At 40.0% G+C, this 15,730-nt stretch overlaps 1 protein-coding gene and 1 long non-coding RNA gene across 2 annotated transcripts; both read right to left on the bottom strand.

Moving 5' to 3' along the window:
* Window positions 1-3,366: 3,366 nt before the first annotated feature.
* On the bottom strand, window positions 3,367-4,880 carry LOC110531515. The gene is made up of 3 exons (XR_002474710.2): window positions 3,724-4,880; window positions 3,580-3,613; window positions 3,367-3,410 (listed from the first exon to the last, which is right to left on the bottom strand). It is a non-coding gene; the product is annotated as an uncharacterized LOC110531515 (long non-coding RNA).
* A 3,756-nt stretch (window positions 4,881-8,636) lies between these two features.
* LOC110531506 (C-type mannose receptor 2-like) lies at window positions 8,637-13,742 on the bottom strand. Its single transcript, XM_021614715.2, has 6 exons — window positions 13,561-13,742; window positions 13,359-13,416; window positions 12,479-12,847; window positions 10,030-10,371; window positions 9,273-9,373; window positions 8,637-8,957 (listed from the first exon to the last, which is right to left on the bottom strand). Exons 1-6 carry the CDS (start codon window positions 13,588-13,590, stop codon window positions 8,853-8,855), a joined length of 1,005 nt encoding a protein of 334 aa, XP_021470390.2. The 5' UTR covers window positions 13,591-13,742; the 3' UTR covers window positions 8,637-8,852.
* Between the last annotated feature and the right edge of the window lie 1,988 nt (window positions 13,743-15,730).

The raw sequence follows: 15,730 nt of genomic DNA, 5'->3' as shown, positions 1-15,730 counted from the left end.
TAAATGGTAATTGTTGGATATTTCTATTGTTTGTTTATTCTTCCTATTTATGTAAATCATCAATTGTATCAAATTAACTCAGCCTTCGCTGTTATTGACACCAAGGTAATGTTTCCATTATTTTCTCTCATTAGATGTCTGGAGGAGACACCAGCTTGGACTGATACTGACCATAGGCTTCTGTGTGCCTATAATCATCCTCCTTCCACCTACAGAGAGCTGTGGTCGAGGGCTAACAGGCTACTGCTTTCCCCCACCGGAGACCAGGGTTTCATCCCTGGATTTAAAATGTCCAAATCATACACACCTTATGAATGCCTTGTGTACATCTCTGTAGCAGCAACACACCCCCTCTGCTACACTCTTCTGTGAGGACCGTCCACCCTCTCTGAGGTGCGGAGTGTTGTCTCATGTGATGTCGGGTGCAGGGTCTGATTGGTTCACAGGGATGGAATTATCTGATCTGGAAGTGTCGTCAGGGGTTGTGTTGTTGTCGTGGTTATGGCTGCAGAGGGTTGTTGTGGAGTCCATCACGGCCAGATTAAAGTCGTGATTGTAGGGATTTGTTTTTAATTTCAAGGCGCCATTGTTAAAGTCTGTGATGAGTTAATCATCGTCAGGACTGGCAGTGCATTTACAGTGCCTTGCAAAACTATTCATCCCCCTTGGCATTTATCCTATTTTGTTGCATTACAACCTGTAATTTAAATGGATTTTTATTTGGATTTCATGTAATGGACAACACAAAATAGTCCAAATTGGTGAAGTGAAATGAAAAAAATAACATGTTTCAAAAAATGTCAAAATATTCAAAACAGAAAAGTGGTGCGTGCATATGTATTCACCCCCTTTGCTATGAAGCCCCTAAATAAGATCAGGTGCAACCAATTACCTTCAGAAGTCACACAATTTGTTAAATAAAGTTCACCTGTGTGCAATCTAAGTGTCACATGATCTGTCACATGATCTCAGTATATATACACCGGTTCTGAAAGGCAACACCACTAAGCAAGGGGCACCACCAAGCAAGTGGCACCATGAAGACCAAGGAGCTCTCCAAAGTTGTGGAGAAGTACAGATCAGGGTTGGGTTATAAAAAAATATCCCAAACTTTGAACATCCCTCGGAGCACCATTAAATCCATTATTAAAAAATGGAAAGAATATGACACCACAACAAACCTGCCAAGAGAGGGCCGCCCTCCAAAACTCATGGACCAGGCAAGGAGGGCATGAATCAGAGAGGCAACAAAGAGACCAAAGATAGCCCTGATGGAGATGCAAAGCTCCATTGCAGAGATTGGAGTGTCTGTCCATAGGACCACTTTAAGCCGTACACTCCACAGAGCTGGGATTTATGGAAGTGTAGCCAGAAAAATGCCATTGCTTAAATAAAAAAATAAGAAAACGCGTTTGGTGTTCACCAAAAGTCATGTGGGAGACTCCCAAAACATATGGAAGAAGGTACTCTGGTCAGATGAGACTAAAATGTAGCTTTTTGGCCATCAAGGAAAACACAATGTCTGGTGCAAACCCAACACCTCTCATCACCCCGAGAACATCATCCCCACAGTGAAATATAGTGGTGGTAGCATCATGCTGTGGGGATTTTTTTTAATCGGCAGGGAATGGGAAACTAGTCAGAATTGAAAGAGTGATGCATGGCCATAAATACAAGGAAATGCATGAGGCAAACCTGTTTCAGTCTTCCAGAGATATGAGACTGGTGACGGAGGTTCTGCTAAAGCAACACTCGAGTGGTTTAAGGGGAAATATTTAAATGTCTTGGAATGGCCTAGTCAAAGCCCAGACCTCAATCCAATTGAGAATCTGTGGTATGACTTACAGATTGCAGTACACCAGCGGAACCCATCCAACTTGATGGAGCTGGAGCAGTTTTGCCTTGAAGAATTGGCAAAAATCCCAGTGGCTAGATGTGCCAAGCTTATAGAGACTTTTTGCTGTAATTGCTGCAAAAGGTGGCTCCACAAAGTATTGACTTTGGGGGGAGGGGGGTGAATAGTAATGCATGCTCAAGTTTGTCTCACAATAAAAAATATTTTGCATCTTCAAAGTGATAGGCATGTTGTGTAAATCAAATGATACAAACTCCACAAAAAATTAATTTTAATTCCAGGTTGTAAGGCAACAAAATAGGAAAAATGCCAAGGGGGATGAATACTTTCGCAAGCAACTGCATCCACATTGAATTTTCACAGTGTCTGGCTTGAATTCGGTGCCATGGTTATCACCAGGGGGTGGCGCTCCAGAGATTCTTTGAAAGGCAATTGGGCCTTGAGTGGTTCTGGGGCTAGCTCCACCCTAGCCACGCCCAACTCTCTGTAGACACGAGGCTCACCGTGTACTGATTGGCTCTTGGAATCTCCGCTGACCTCATCTCTGATGTCATTACTGTGAGTCCTGATACCAAATGTTTTCACTGTGATGTCCTTCCTTAACTTGCTCATGTCACCATCCTCTTCTTCCTCTGCAATCAGACATTCTCTAGAGTCAGCATTGTCTGTTGTGCTGCTGGACAAATCTGTCAGCTCCAGGCTTGTCTCTCTCCCATATCACCTGTCTCCTCTCCCGTCTCCTCCATTGTCTCCTCTGTCTTCCCTGTCTCCACCCCAAGCGAACCCACTACCAGTCCTGTTCATGTCTCCAGTTCTGTTTCCCCCAACCACCAAGTATCCCTATGGGTTGTCTTGCGTAGTGGTTCAATCCTGCATCTCTGTCCTTGTTGCCAGGGATACTGAAGGACAAAGGAGGGACAGAGTCAGGGCATAGTCCATTCAGGTTCTCTGAGTAACTTTGATATTTTACAATCATGATGTTGTCTTCCTTGGATGACTGACTGTAAATCCATGTGGAAAGGGAGGAACTTCTCTGCCAAAATGGATAGAGATTAAAACTCCAACCCCCCCACATAATCCTCAGTGCTAAATCATGCTAACCATAACTACTAATGCTAACCGGGCCCGAATGCTATAACCACGTCTAATATGCCAACCAGTGCTAACCAGACCATAATGCTATAACATTAACCACTTCTGCTATGCTAACCATTTATGCTTACCAGGAGGATATTTTTCCAATTTGGTGTTTGTCCCATTTTGTGAATTTTTGGTTGGTGTGTGGACCCCAGAACTCACAACCATAAAAGGCAATGTGTTCTATATGTAACGACATTCAGAGGTAGTGACACTATAACTGATGTAAGTATTTTTAGCCAGCCTAAATCTAATTGTATGTTCCTTTTGATGGCATAGAAGGCCCTTCTTGCCTTGTCTCTCAGATTGTTCACAGCTTTGTGGAAGTTACCTGTGGTGCTGATGTTTAGGCTGAGGTCTCTCTCTCTCTCTCTCTCTCTCTCTCTCTCTCTCTCTTATTCTCTCTCTTTCTCTCTCTCTGTCAAAGACCAATATGTGGATGAGGAGAATTGTAAACAAATGAACAAAAACTACAGTTCAAATAATATGTAACACAAATGACAAAAAAACAAATGACACGAAAAGCCGTTTCCACTTTTCAAATCATATTTTAGGCCTAAATAAACGTTTACATCTGGGTATCTTACCTTGTCTATGTTCCCGCAGTGACACCAGGCTACACTGGGAAGAGAGCATGAACAGATGACTTCCTTTGATACAAAGATCCCGGCTATCAGTTATAAAATATCAACTGTTAAAACTGCTAGAAGTTTTTTTTTAAAGTAGCTTACCTGTCTTTCAAGTTGTTTTATGTTAGTCTGGCTGACTGGGTCTCTCCCTCTCTCTCCTTTGCCCTTCTTCTTCCACTTTGCTGCTGTCTATGTCGCTCACACATCCATCCCTCATTTGTCTGTCCTCCTTTTTATGACATTTATCTATTTTCCTCCTCTATCTCCTCTACCCTATTGTTCTTTTCCTTTTAAACATATTTCTTTCTTTCTTTCTGTTCAATTGAAACCCAACAAATCTGAACTGAAACCATGAACCCTTAAATTCAATCATAATCTAAACATACATTTATTCCATAGCTGTACGTTTGATATCGCATTCATGATTTAAATCCCCACTCTGTAATTCAAAATGGCAGCCCAGCCTCTTGGTTTCCTAAAAAGCTGAGGGATGACACTAGGGAAATGTAACCACCCTCAAATTTAATTGAACTGTCATTTATAATTAATTCAATTGGTATTTATCATTCATTTAAATGGCTTAAAAATCGCTGTGAAAATCTAGAGTGCGCCTTTAAGCAAATAATTGCGAGTGTGTATGGCTGCCTCTCAAATGGCATCTTAATCCCTGTTTTAGTGCACTACTTTTGACCAGGGCCCATAGGGTTCCGTTTGAATGTAGTGCACTATACAGGGAATATGGTGTTATTGGGACACAGACAGACTCACCTGGCTGGAACTGAAAGATGATCACACCGCTCGCTGAAGAATTCAAGGGCATATCCGACGACATATACATTTTCCCCATTTCAGTCATAAAGATAATATCAATGGGTTTATACATTGAATATCAGGTCCATTAGTGTTTTTTTTGTTGCTTTGTAATAGCTATAATGATGAACAATTTATGAACGATTTACAATATATTCATAAATATTTCATTGGAATATGGCAGTTATAAAGTGTTACTTCTATATCTTAATCTCACCATTCATCTGGTCCAGCAGACAATCCTTATCTGACCTCTTCTTGGACACGGAAATAATAGTAAGTATAACTAAAGTTTTAAAGTAAATTTAACTCTACAAATAATCCAGTGTTATAAATATTTATACAGTTTGTCAACCTCGGTATTAAAAGCAGAAACCATGATCTCCTCACCTCTTTCTTCCTCTCTCTATCTCTCTCTCTTTCTCAATCTCTCTATCAAGAGTCTCTCTCTCTCTGTGTGTGTGTTGCCTATTCTTCAGGAAGGTTCCTGAAATAGTTTGCAGTTCTCTTTTTCCTTACCCAAACTTGACTAACCGGTCCTAGATCATCACAATGAATAGAATGCATACCAGATCATGGGTGCCAAACTCAATCCACAGAGGGCCGAATGTCTGCTGGTTTTTTGTTTTTTCCTTTCAATTTGTGTCCAATTACAACCTAGACAACCAGGTGAGGGGAGATCCTAATTAATCAGTGACATTAATTGATTAATCAATTACAAGGGAAGAGTGAACTCTCCATGGAATGAATTTCACAACAGTGTCCTACATCATCAGGAGCTAGGTAATGAAATGTCTTGAATAGAATAGAATTTATTCTGTTTTCTTGCATGTCAGAAACAATTGTATTATCAGGTCAATTCTCCTTAAATGTAAAATGTTCTAAATATAGCCAGTCATTGAATGTGTAACAAGGGCAACAGATGCACAAGGTAAACCATGCAGATAAACTGTAGATTATATGTCACAGGTGTATCCTAGGAAGAAAAACATACACAGGAAAACCTTATCAATGAAATAATCTTTAATGCTGTAAAACATATTAAAATCCCATAATTATTCAATACATAATCAATCACATAATAAAGCAATCAATCAATCAACTGATCAACAAATTAGATTTAAAATCAACCATTTATATATTCTCCCTGTGGGGACTGTTATGTTAAACCTACCTGAACAAAAAACGACAGAATAAACACAGAGATGCAACTATTTCCCCTTTAACCGACAATGTAAATTCAAACTCACTCTTTCATGTTAAGGTACAGTAAGTAGTTGTTTACAATTAGAAACAACAAGAAAAATAAATAGATTGAATCAATAACAAGAAAGCTGAAACTTTTAGATATTTCTTGGAATTATAGTTTGAACAATAAGTGTGAAAACAATCCAGATGCAATTTGACCGTATTAATATGTAACTGTTGTTGGCTACTGAGTATAAAGAACAGCATTCAAATAACATACGTTTTTATTTTAATATAAGTATAGTATTAATATGTAACTGTTGTTGGCTACTGAGTATAAAGAACAGCATTCAAATAACATACGTTTTTATTTTAATATAAGTATAGTATTAATATGTAACTGTTGTTGGCTACTGAGTATAAAGAACAGCATTCAAATAACATACGTTTTTATTTTAATATAAGTATAGTATTAATATGTAACTGTTGTTGGCTACTGAGTATAAAGAACAGCATTCAAATAACATACGTTTTTATTTTAATATAAGTATAGTATTAATATGTAACTGTTGTTGGCTACTGAGTATAAAGAACAGCATTCAAATAATATACGTTTTTATTTTAATATAAGTATAGTATTAATATGTAACTGTTGTTGGCTACTGAGTATAAAGAACAGCATTCAAATAACATACGTTTTTATTTTAATATAAGTATAGTATTAATATGTAACTGTTGTTGGCTACTGAGTATAAAGAACAGCATTCAAATAATATACGTTTTTATTTTAATATAAGTATAGTATTAATATGTAACTGTTGTTGGCTACTGAGTATAAAGAACAGCATTCAAATAATATACGTTTTTATTTTAATATAAGTATAGTATTAATATGTAACTGTTGTTGGCTACTGAGTATAAAGAACAGCATTCAAATAACATACGTTTTTATTTTAATATAAGTATAGTATTAATATGTAACTGTTGTTGGCTACTGAGTATAAAGAACAGCATTCAAATAATATACGTTTTTATTTTAATATAAGTATAGTATTAATATGTAACTGTTGTTGGCTACTGAGTATAAAGAACAGCATTCAAATAATATACGTTTTTATTTTAATATAAGTATAGTATTAATATGTAACTGTTGTTGGCTACTGAGTATAAAGAACAGCATTCAAATAACATACGTTTTTATTTTAATATAAGTATAGTATTAATATGTAACTGTTGTTGGCTACTGAGTATAAAGAACAGCATTCAAATAATATACGTTTTTATTTTAATATAAGTATAGTATTAATATGTAACTGTTGTTGGCTACTGAGTATAAAGAACCACATTCAAATAATATACGTTTTTATTTTAATATAAGTATAGTATTAATATGTAACTGTTGTTGGCTACTGAGTATAAAGAACAGCATTCAAATAATATACGTTTTTATTTTAATATAAGTATAGTATTAATATGTAACTGTTGTTGGCTACTGAGTATAAAGAACAGCATTCAAATAACATACGTTTTTATTTTAATATAAGTATAGTATTAATATGTAACTGTTGTTGGCTACTGAGTATAAAGAACAGCATTCAAATAACATACGTTTTTATTTTAATATAAGTATAGTATTAATATGTAACTGTTGTTGGCTACTGAGTATAAAGAACAGCATTCAAATAATATACGTTTTTATTTTAATATAAGTATAGTATTAATATGTAACTGTTGTTGGCTACTGAGTATAAAGAACCACATTCAAATAATATACGTTTTTATTTTAATATAAGTATAGTATTAATATGTAACTGTTGTTGGCTACTGAGTATAAAGAACAGCATTCAAATAATATACGTTTTTATTTTAATATAAGTATAGTATTAATATGTAACTGTTGTTGGCTACTGAGTATAAAGAACAGCATTCAAATAATATACGTTTTTATTTTAATATAAGTATAGTATTAATATGTAACTGTTGTTGGCTACTGAGTATAAAGAACAGCATTCAAATAATATACGTTTTTATTTTAATATAAGTATAGTATTAATATGTAACTGTTGTTGGCTACTGAGTATAAAGAACAGCATTCAAATAATATACGTTTTTATTTTAATATAAGTATAGTATTAATATGTAACTGTTGTTGGCTACTGAGTATAAAGAACAGCATTCAAATAATATACGTTTTTATTTTAATATAAGTATAGTATTAATATGTAACTGTTGTTGGCTACTGAGTATAAAGAACCACATTCAAATAATATACGTTTTTATTTTAATAAATAAAAGTTGGGAGAAACGAAGGGTACTTGAACGACTATATTTAATTTCTACATTGGCTAAAATGAGGTTAAGGTTAAGGGATTGGTTAAGGTTAGGGTTAGGGTTAGGGTTAGGGTTAGGGAGTTGGTTAAGGTTAGGGTTAGAGGGTTGGTTAGGGTTAAGGTTAAGGTTAAGGGATTGGTTAAGGTCAGGGTTAAGGTCAGGGTTAGGGAGTTGGTTAAGGTTAGGGTTAGAGGGTTGGTTAAGGTCAGGGTTAGGGGGTTAGTTAAGGTTAGGGTTAAGGTCAGGGTTAGGGAGTTGGTTAAGGTTAGGGTTAGAGGGTTGGTTAAGGTCAGGGTTAGAGGGTTGGTTAGGGTTAAGGTCAGGGTTAGGGAGTTGGTTAAGGTTAGGGTTAGGGGGTTGGTTAAGGTCAGGGTTAGAGGGTTGGTTAGGGTTAAGGTCAGGGTTAGGGGGTTGGTTAAGGTTAGGGTTAGAGGGTTGGTTAGGGTTAAGGTCAGGGTTAGGGGGTTAGTTAAGGTTAGGGTTAAGGGATTGGTTAAGGTTAGGGTTAAGGTCAGGGTTAGGGAGTTGGTTAAGGTTAGGGTTAAGGTCAGGGTTAGGGAGTTGGTTAAGGTTAGGGTTAGAGGGTTGGTTAGGGTTAAGGTCAGGGTTAGGGGGTTAGTTAAGGTTAGGGTTAAGGTCAGGGTTAGGGAGTTGGTTAAGGTTAGGGTTAGGGGGTTGGTTAAGGTCAGGGTTAGAGGGTTGGTTAGGGTTAAGGTCAGGGTTAGGGGGTTAGTTAAGGTTAGGGTTAGGGGGTTGGTTAACGTTAGGGATACGGTAAGGGTTAGTTTTCAGGGTTTTGATTAGTCGGGCTGTCAATGGGATGTTGGTCAGAAAAGTCCCCATAGTCTCTGCTGTAATGGTATTTACAGTTCCAGCTTAATACTCGGTTGAGTTTCTCCTCTTTAATTCTTCTTTTCTTCCTCGTGGAAGATCTTTCCAACGGTCTGCTCCTTCCATCTCAGTTTGACGTCATCAGAAATCCCCTTCTCCCTCAGCTCTTTCCTTATCTGGAACACAAACTAGTCTGACTAGTCTACCAACTATGCAGCCAGTACTGGCTAACACTTTACTGTATTCCTCATTCATAAAGCCTTTATAACAGCCACATAAGAAATTATAGCATCAGTCATAGGCGGTAATAAACATTATGAACAATATCATAATATGTTTTAAATGTACTGTACTTGTATTGGTCGTTATAGATGACAGGTACCACATCTGTAGTCAATGGTATATATTATGGCCAGATACTGCAGTCACACTTTATCACTTGTACTAAACTGGCTCTAATTTTTCAACGAGGCAGAGAAGGTGAAATTCACCTGCCGCAAGATGGCTTCCTGTATGTCAGGATCAGTCAGGTCCATGTCCTGGTCCTTTGGGGTCAGCTTCACTCTCACCACCTGCTGTGTCTTCACTGGAGCTAACAGAGACAGACGGAGACAAAGAGACAGCCACATGTACCTATACAAGACGCAGGCCTAGAATTTCAAAGCAAAGAGCAGAAGGCAGGGCTTTCTCTTATAAAGCAACATTTTTATGGAATGGCCTGCCGATCCATGTCAGAGACGCAGACTCGGTCTAAACCTTTAAGTCTATACTTGACTTGAGTAGGTTGAGTCACTGACATGACCGTCCTGTCTGGTTTTTCTCCCCCTCGGTCTTGTGCGGTGGGGAGATCTTTGTGGGCTATACTCGGCCTTGTCTCAGGGTAGTAGGTTGGTGGTCTGTTGATATCCCTCTGGTGGTGGTGGTGGGGGGGCTGTGCTTTGGTAAAGTAGGTGGGGTTATATCCTGCCTAGTTGATCCTATCTCAGTAACCAGTATCTATCCTGCAATAATCTATGTGCTGGGGGGGCTAGGGTCAGTCTGTCCTATCTGGCGAAATTCTCCTGTTTTATCTGGTGTCCTGGATGAATTTAAGTATGCTTCTACTGATTTCCTCTCCCTTTCTCTCCATTTCCCTCTCATCTCCCAGAGGATCTGAGCCCTAGGACCACACATGGACACAGACACAGATCCTTCTCAGCAGTGTTTGTGTACTGAGGATGAATGTGATAAAAAAGGAGCATAACTCACCACCGTAGCAAATGAAGGGACTGTTTATGTAACACTGCATATCATCCCATCTTCCCAAGTTATTCAACCTTGTCGAGGCACAGTCCTGATTTCCTTTGGAATTGTTGGGCTTTTCCTTTATCCAGTATGTGAATGAGGAGTTACTTCCGCCCGACCACTTCCAGGAGTCTCTGAACAGGCCGATCCACCCTTCATTGGCAGCAGCCACTGTCACTACCTCATGGTTCTGAGTCTGGTTCCTCACACTGGCCAGGTCTGTGTAGTACTTCCTGCAGTAACTCTGCGCCTCGTGCCACGTTTTAGCCACATTAATGAAATGGAAAGACTCCTTCGAATTTTTCACTGTAATGTAAGTATGACATTAAGTCAGATTGTGTGTTATTCTGATGGAACTACTACAGTATCGTATTTCCCCGATCAACAGATATTTGCTGAATATTTTGATATACATGTATTACACACTGCTCAAAAAAATAAAGGGAACACTAAAATAACACATCCTAGATCTGAATGAATGAAATATTCTTATTAAATACTTTTTTCTTTACATAGTTGAATGTGCTGACAACAAAATCACACAAAAATTATCAATGGAAATCAAATTTATCAACCCATGGAGGTCTGGATTTGGAGTCGCACTCAAAATGAAAGTGTAAAACCACACTACTGATCTAACTTTGATGTAATGTCCTTAAAACAAGTCAAAATGAGGCTCAGTAGTGTGTGTGGCCTCCACGTGCCTGTATGACCTCCCTACAACGCCTGGGCATGCTCCTGATGAGGTGACGGATGGTCTCCTGAGGGATCTCCTCCCAGACCTGGACTAAAGCATCCGCCAACTCCTGGACAGTCTGTGGATGGAGCGAGACATGATGTCCCAGATGTGCTCAATTGGATTCAGGTCTGGGGAACAGGCGGGCCAGTCCATAGCATCAATGCCTTCCTCTTGCAGGAACTGCTGACACACTCCAGCCACATGAGGTCTAGCATTGTCTTGCATTAGGAGGAACCCAGGGCCAACCGCACCAGCATATGGTCTCACAAGGGGTCTGGGGATCTCATCTCGGTACCTAATGGCAGTCAGGCTACCTCTGGCGAGCACATGGAGGGCTGTGCGGCCCCCCAAAGAAATGCCACCCCACACCATGACTGACCCACCGCCAAACTGGTCATGCTGGAGGATGTTGCAGGCAGCAGAACGTTCTCCACGGCGTCTCCAGACTGTCACGTCTGTCACATGTGGTCAGTGTGAACCTGCTTTCATCTGTGAAGAGCACAGGGCGCCAGTGGCGAATTTGCCAATCTTGGTGTTCTCTGGCAAATGCCAAGCGTCCTGCACGGTGTTGGGCTGTAAGCACAACCCCCACCTGTGGATGTCGGGCCCTCATACCACCCTCATGGAGTCTGTTTCTGACCGTTTGAGCAGATACATGCACATTTGTGGCCTGCTGGAGGTCATTTTGCAGGGCTCTGGCAGTGCTCCTCCTGCTCCTCCTTGCACAAAGGCAGAGGTAGCGGTCCTGCTGCTGGGTTGTTGCCCTCCTACGGCCTCCTCCACGTCTCCTGATGTACTGGCCTGTCTCCTGGTAGCGAGACAGGCTCTGGACACTACGCTGACAGACACAGCAAACCTTCTTGCCACAGCTCGCATTGACGTGCCATCCTGGATGAGCTGCACTACCTGAGCCACTTGTGTGGGTTGTAGACTCCGTCTCATGCTACCACTAGAGTGAAAGCACCGCCAGCATTCAAAAGTGACCAAAACATCAGCCAGGAAGCATAGGAACTGAGAAGTGGTCTGGTCACCACCTGCAGAACCACTCCTTTATTGGGGGTGTCTTGTTAATTTGCTATAGTTTCCACCTGTTGTCTATTCCATTCGCACAATAGCATGTGAAATGTATTGTCAATCAGTGTTGCTTCCTAAGTGGACAGTTTGATTTCACAGAAGTGTGATTGACTTGGAGTTACTTTGTGTTGTTTAAGTGTTCCCTTTATTTCTTTGAGCAGTGTACATTGATTCAGGTGTCGAAAGCATTCAACAGGGATTCTTGCCCATGTTGACTCCAATGCATCCCACAGTTGTGTCAAGTTGGCTGGATGTCCTTTGGGCGGTGGACCATTCTTGATACACATGGGAAACGGTTGAGCAATAATAACCCAGCAGCGTCACAGTTCTTGACACCTGGCACCTACTACCATACCCCGTTCAAAGGCACTTACATTTTTCGTCTTGCCCGTTCACCCTGTGAATGGCACACATACACAATCCATGCCTGAACTGTCTCAAGGCTTTAAACATCCTTCTTTATCCTGTCTCCTCCCCTTCAGCTACAATGATTGACATGGATTTTTACCATTGACATCAATAAGGGATCATATCTTTCACCTGGATTCACCTGGTCAGTCTGTCATGGAAAGAGCCAGTGTTCCTAATAGGGTTACTTACTGCCATTGCAGATGAAGAAATGTTGAACGTTACACGGGGCATCATTCCATTGACCACTGCGTCTCATAAATACACAGTCCTCCTTCCCTCCGGCATTATTGGGTTCGGTCTCTTCCCAGTTGGCATATCCCTGACTGTAATCTCTGTCTGCCAGAGACCACTGCCACTCTCCCTTCTGCAGCCCTATCCAGGCTGATCCATTATAACCACTGTCTACAGTGTTGATCAGTCTGTTCATATCCTCCATGTTGTCTATGGTGGCCAGGTCAGTGTACTTCTCTCTGCAGTATCTCTGTGCTTCAGTCCAGGTCTTATTCATGTTCACAAAGTGATACTCATGAGCAAGGCATGAGGAGAGAGTGTAGAGCCCTGTGGAGAAGTCCATTATCTCATTCATATTTTCACTGTAGTGTCTATGTGAGGAACGTTATCTACATGTTGGAAGTACTGGTTCAATAACGACCTTTACGAGAGGAGTGGGCTGTTTTTTCTATCGGACCCAAATCCCCGATGCAAATTGAATACATGTAATAAATACATTCTACGTCACATATTGAGACTTTGGTATCAAACTTGACTGTCTTGCAATGTTAGAAGAATAAACAGGCTTGCAATTGAGCTTTGTGCCACGGTGTGCTCTCCATGCAGTGTGACGCTGACAAACAAACAGCTCACTTTTTGACCAGCATACTGTACCTGTACATATAAATGTTTCTACCAAACAAATGATGATATTTTCTAAAACTACTGTAGCCTATAGATATCCATTCCAGCTCAATATGTGAAAATACTTGTAAATGGAAAATTCTGCCAGATAAATGTGGTCAACTTAAAATCTAAAATCTGGATTTAAAAACAAAACCTTAATAAAGACACTGACCAGAGAGAAACAGGACCAGCACCTTCTTGTCCATGACATAATACCAGACCTCTTGTACCTACAGACCAAAGGTGAACACATTTAGACATGATTGTTTCATCCTCATCACCCTTAAAATATGATACATTTTATGAATTATGTTGTTATCACTTTTGTAAAGAAAACCTGCTAGCTTTCCTCTGTACTGGTGAAATGTCCTTACCTGATGTAGTTCTGTGGAGTCTCTGTTCATCCGAATCTCTCTCTGAATGGAGCACTGTCTAGAATCCCTGTCAGAATAAAGTTGTTGACAGTACAACTATTCATCTCTGTGTTCATCACGTTTTAGTGTGTTAAAGAACACGTCACCATTCTCTGTACCACCAGTTCACAACAGAGATAGTGAAAGGAGTAGTGTTAGCCTTTTGCATGTTATCCTTTTGCATGTTAGCCTTTTGCATGTTAGCCTTTTGCATTTTTTGGACTGTTCATGTCCCTTCTGAAAAACAGCTTCTATCTCAAGGCCGGACTGTTTAACAGCCATCACTAACATTTATTGGCTGTTGCCAACATACTGAATCATCTCCAGCCACTTTAATAATGAAAAATGTATGTAATAAATGTATCACCAGCCACTTTAAACAATGCCACTTTATATAATGTTTACATACACTACATTACTCATCTCATATGTAAATGCTGTACTCTGTACCATCTACTGCATCTTGCCATCTTGATGTAATAAATGTATCACTAGCCACTTTAAACAATGCCACTTTTATATGTTTACATACCCTACATTACTCATCTCATATGTATATACTGTACTCTGTACCATCTACTGCATCTTGCCATCTTGATGTAATAAATGTATCACTAGCCACTTTAAACAATGCCACTTTTATATGTTTACATACCCTACATTACCCATCTCATATGTATATACTGTACTCTATACCTTCTACTGCATCTTGCCTATGCCGTTCGGCCATTGCTCATTCATATATTTTTATGTACATATTCTTATTCATTCCTGGCTCTTGACCGTCGCCTCTCCCAAGTCCGTACAGGAGTTCCAGCGATGGGACAAGACTGTAACTACCAATTGGGGAGGAAAGGGGTAAAAAAATGAAATAAAAGGCAGGATGTAAATTGTGGCTTACGATTAAAGGTTTCCAGTCTAATCCAACCCAAACTCTAAACTTAACCTAACCCTGACCTTAAACTTATTGCCTAAACTTAACCCATAAAATTAGTTGAAGTTGGGGTTTGCCGTAGGCACTGATCGTGAGTAATGGTTAAGGTCACAATTGAGGGAGAGGAAGCTGATCCAAGATCTTTATTGCACCTGGGGGAAACTTCACCAGTTCCATGGTATTGTCTGTCAATATTTAGAGAAACTATTCTTGCTTTAAAAAAAAAAATCTATCTGACATTTTCTTCTTATCTGTTGTGTCACCAGGCTCTACAGTTCTCGATTACGACGGCAAACTACACCGTTTATCTGTTACGCAGTTTAGTTGTGCAAAATAAGCTCACCCTTTTTCTGTGTAGGTCCGGGGTGACATTTCCCCTAGGTACAGATCTAAAGGTTCTAGCTGCAAAATCGAGAGCGTCCGATCTGGTTGCATCACTGCCTGGTACAGCAATTGCTTGGCCTCTGACCGCAAGGCACTACAGAGGGTAGTGCGTACGGCCCAGTACATCACTGGGGCTAAGCTGCCTGCCATCCAAGCCCTCTACACCAGGCGGTGTCAGAGGAAGGCCCTAAAAATGTTCAAAGACCCCATCCACCCCAGTCATTAAATCAAATGTATTTATATAGCCTCAGCCTTATATACATCAGCTGATATATCAAAGTGCTGTACAGAAACCCAGCCTAAAAACCACAAACAGCAAGCAATGCAGGTGCAAGCAATGCAGTCATAGACTGTTCTCTCTACAGTGGCACCAGAGTGCCAAGTCTAGGACAAAAAGGCTTCGCAACAGTTTTTACCCCCAAGCAATAAGACTCCTGAACAGGTAATCAAATGGCTACCCGGACTATTTGCATTGTGTGCCCCCCAACCCCTCTTTTTCACACTGCTGCTACTCTCCGTGTATCATATATGCATAGTCACTTTAAATATACATTCATGATTTTCATGGGCCTGTATCAAACACCGTCATATGCAAATGATACAGATAAGAGATGGGGTGTAGACAATGGCACTGTGAACTATTTGTGACAGACAGTTTTGCATGGATAGCATGAACATCATAAACAGAACTGGGTGCAAGAGGAGAAGAGAGAGATGAGGTGTTGGGAGAAGTGAGAAGAGAGAGATGAGGTGTTGGGAGAAGAGAGAGTGAGATGAGGTGTTGAGAGAATAGAGAGATGAGGTGTTGGGAGA

Source organism: Oncorhynchus mykiss, chromosome 9 (genome assembly GCF_013265735.2).
Source record: "Oncorhynchus mykiss isolate Arlee chromosome 9, USDA_OmykA_1.1, whole genome shotgun sequence".
Classification (NCBI taxonomy): Eukaryota; Metazoa; Chordata; class Actinopteri; order Salmoniformes; family Salmonidae; genus Oncorhynchus; species Oncorhynchus mykiss.
This window is presented reverse-complemented; position numbering and strand designations above follow the sequence as displayed.

Bases quoted from the DNA above. Each gene is read 5' to 3' on its own strand.
- LOC110531506 (XM_021614715.2), bottom strand. From the start codon at position 13,590: ATGAACAGAGACTCCACAGAACTACATCAG. The intron at 12,848-13,358 runs GTCAGTGTCTTT...ACTTCTCCACAG, and splicing joins GCTGGTCCTGTTTCTCTCTG to GGCTCTACACTCTCTCCTCA. The intron at 8,958-9,272 runs GTGAATTTCACC...TTTGTGTTCCAG, and splicing joins AGGAAGCCATCTTGCGGCAG to ATAAGGAAAGAGCTGAGGGA.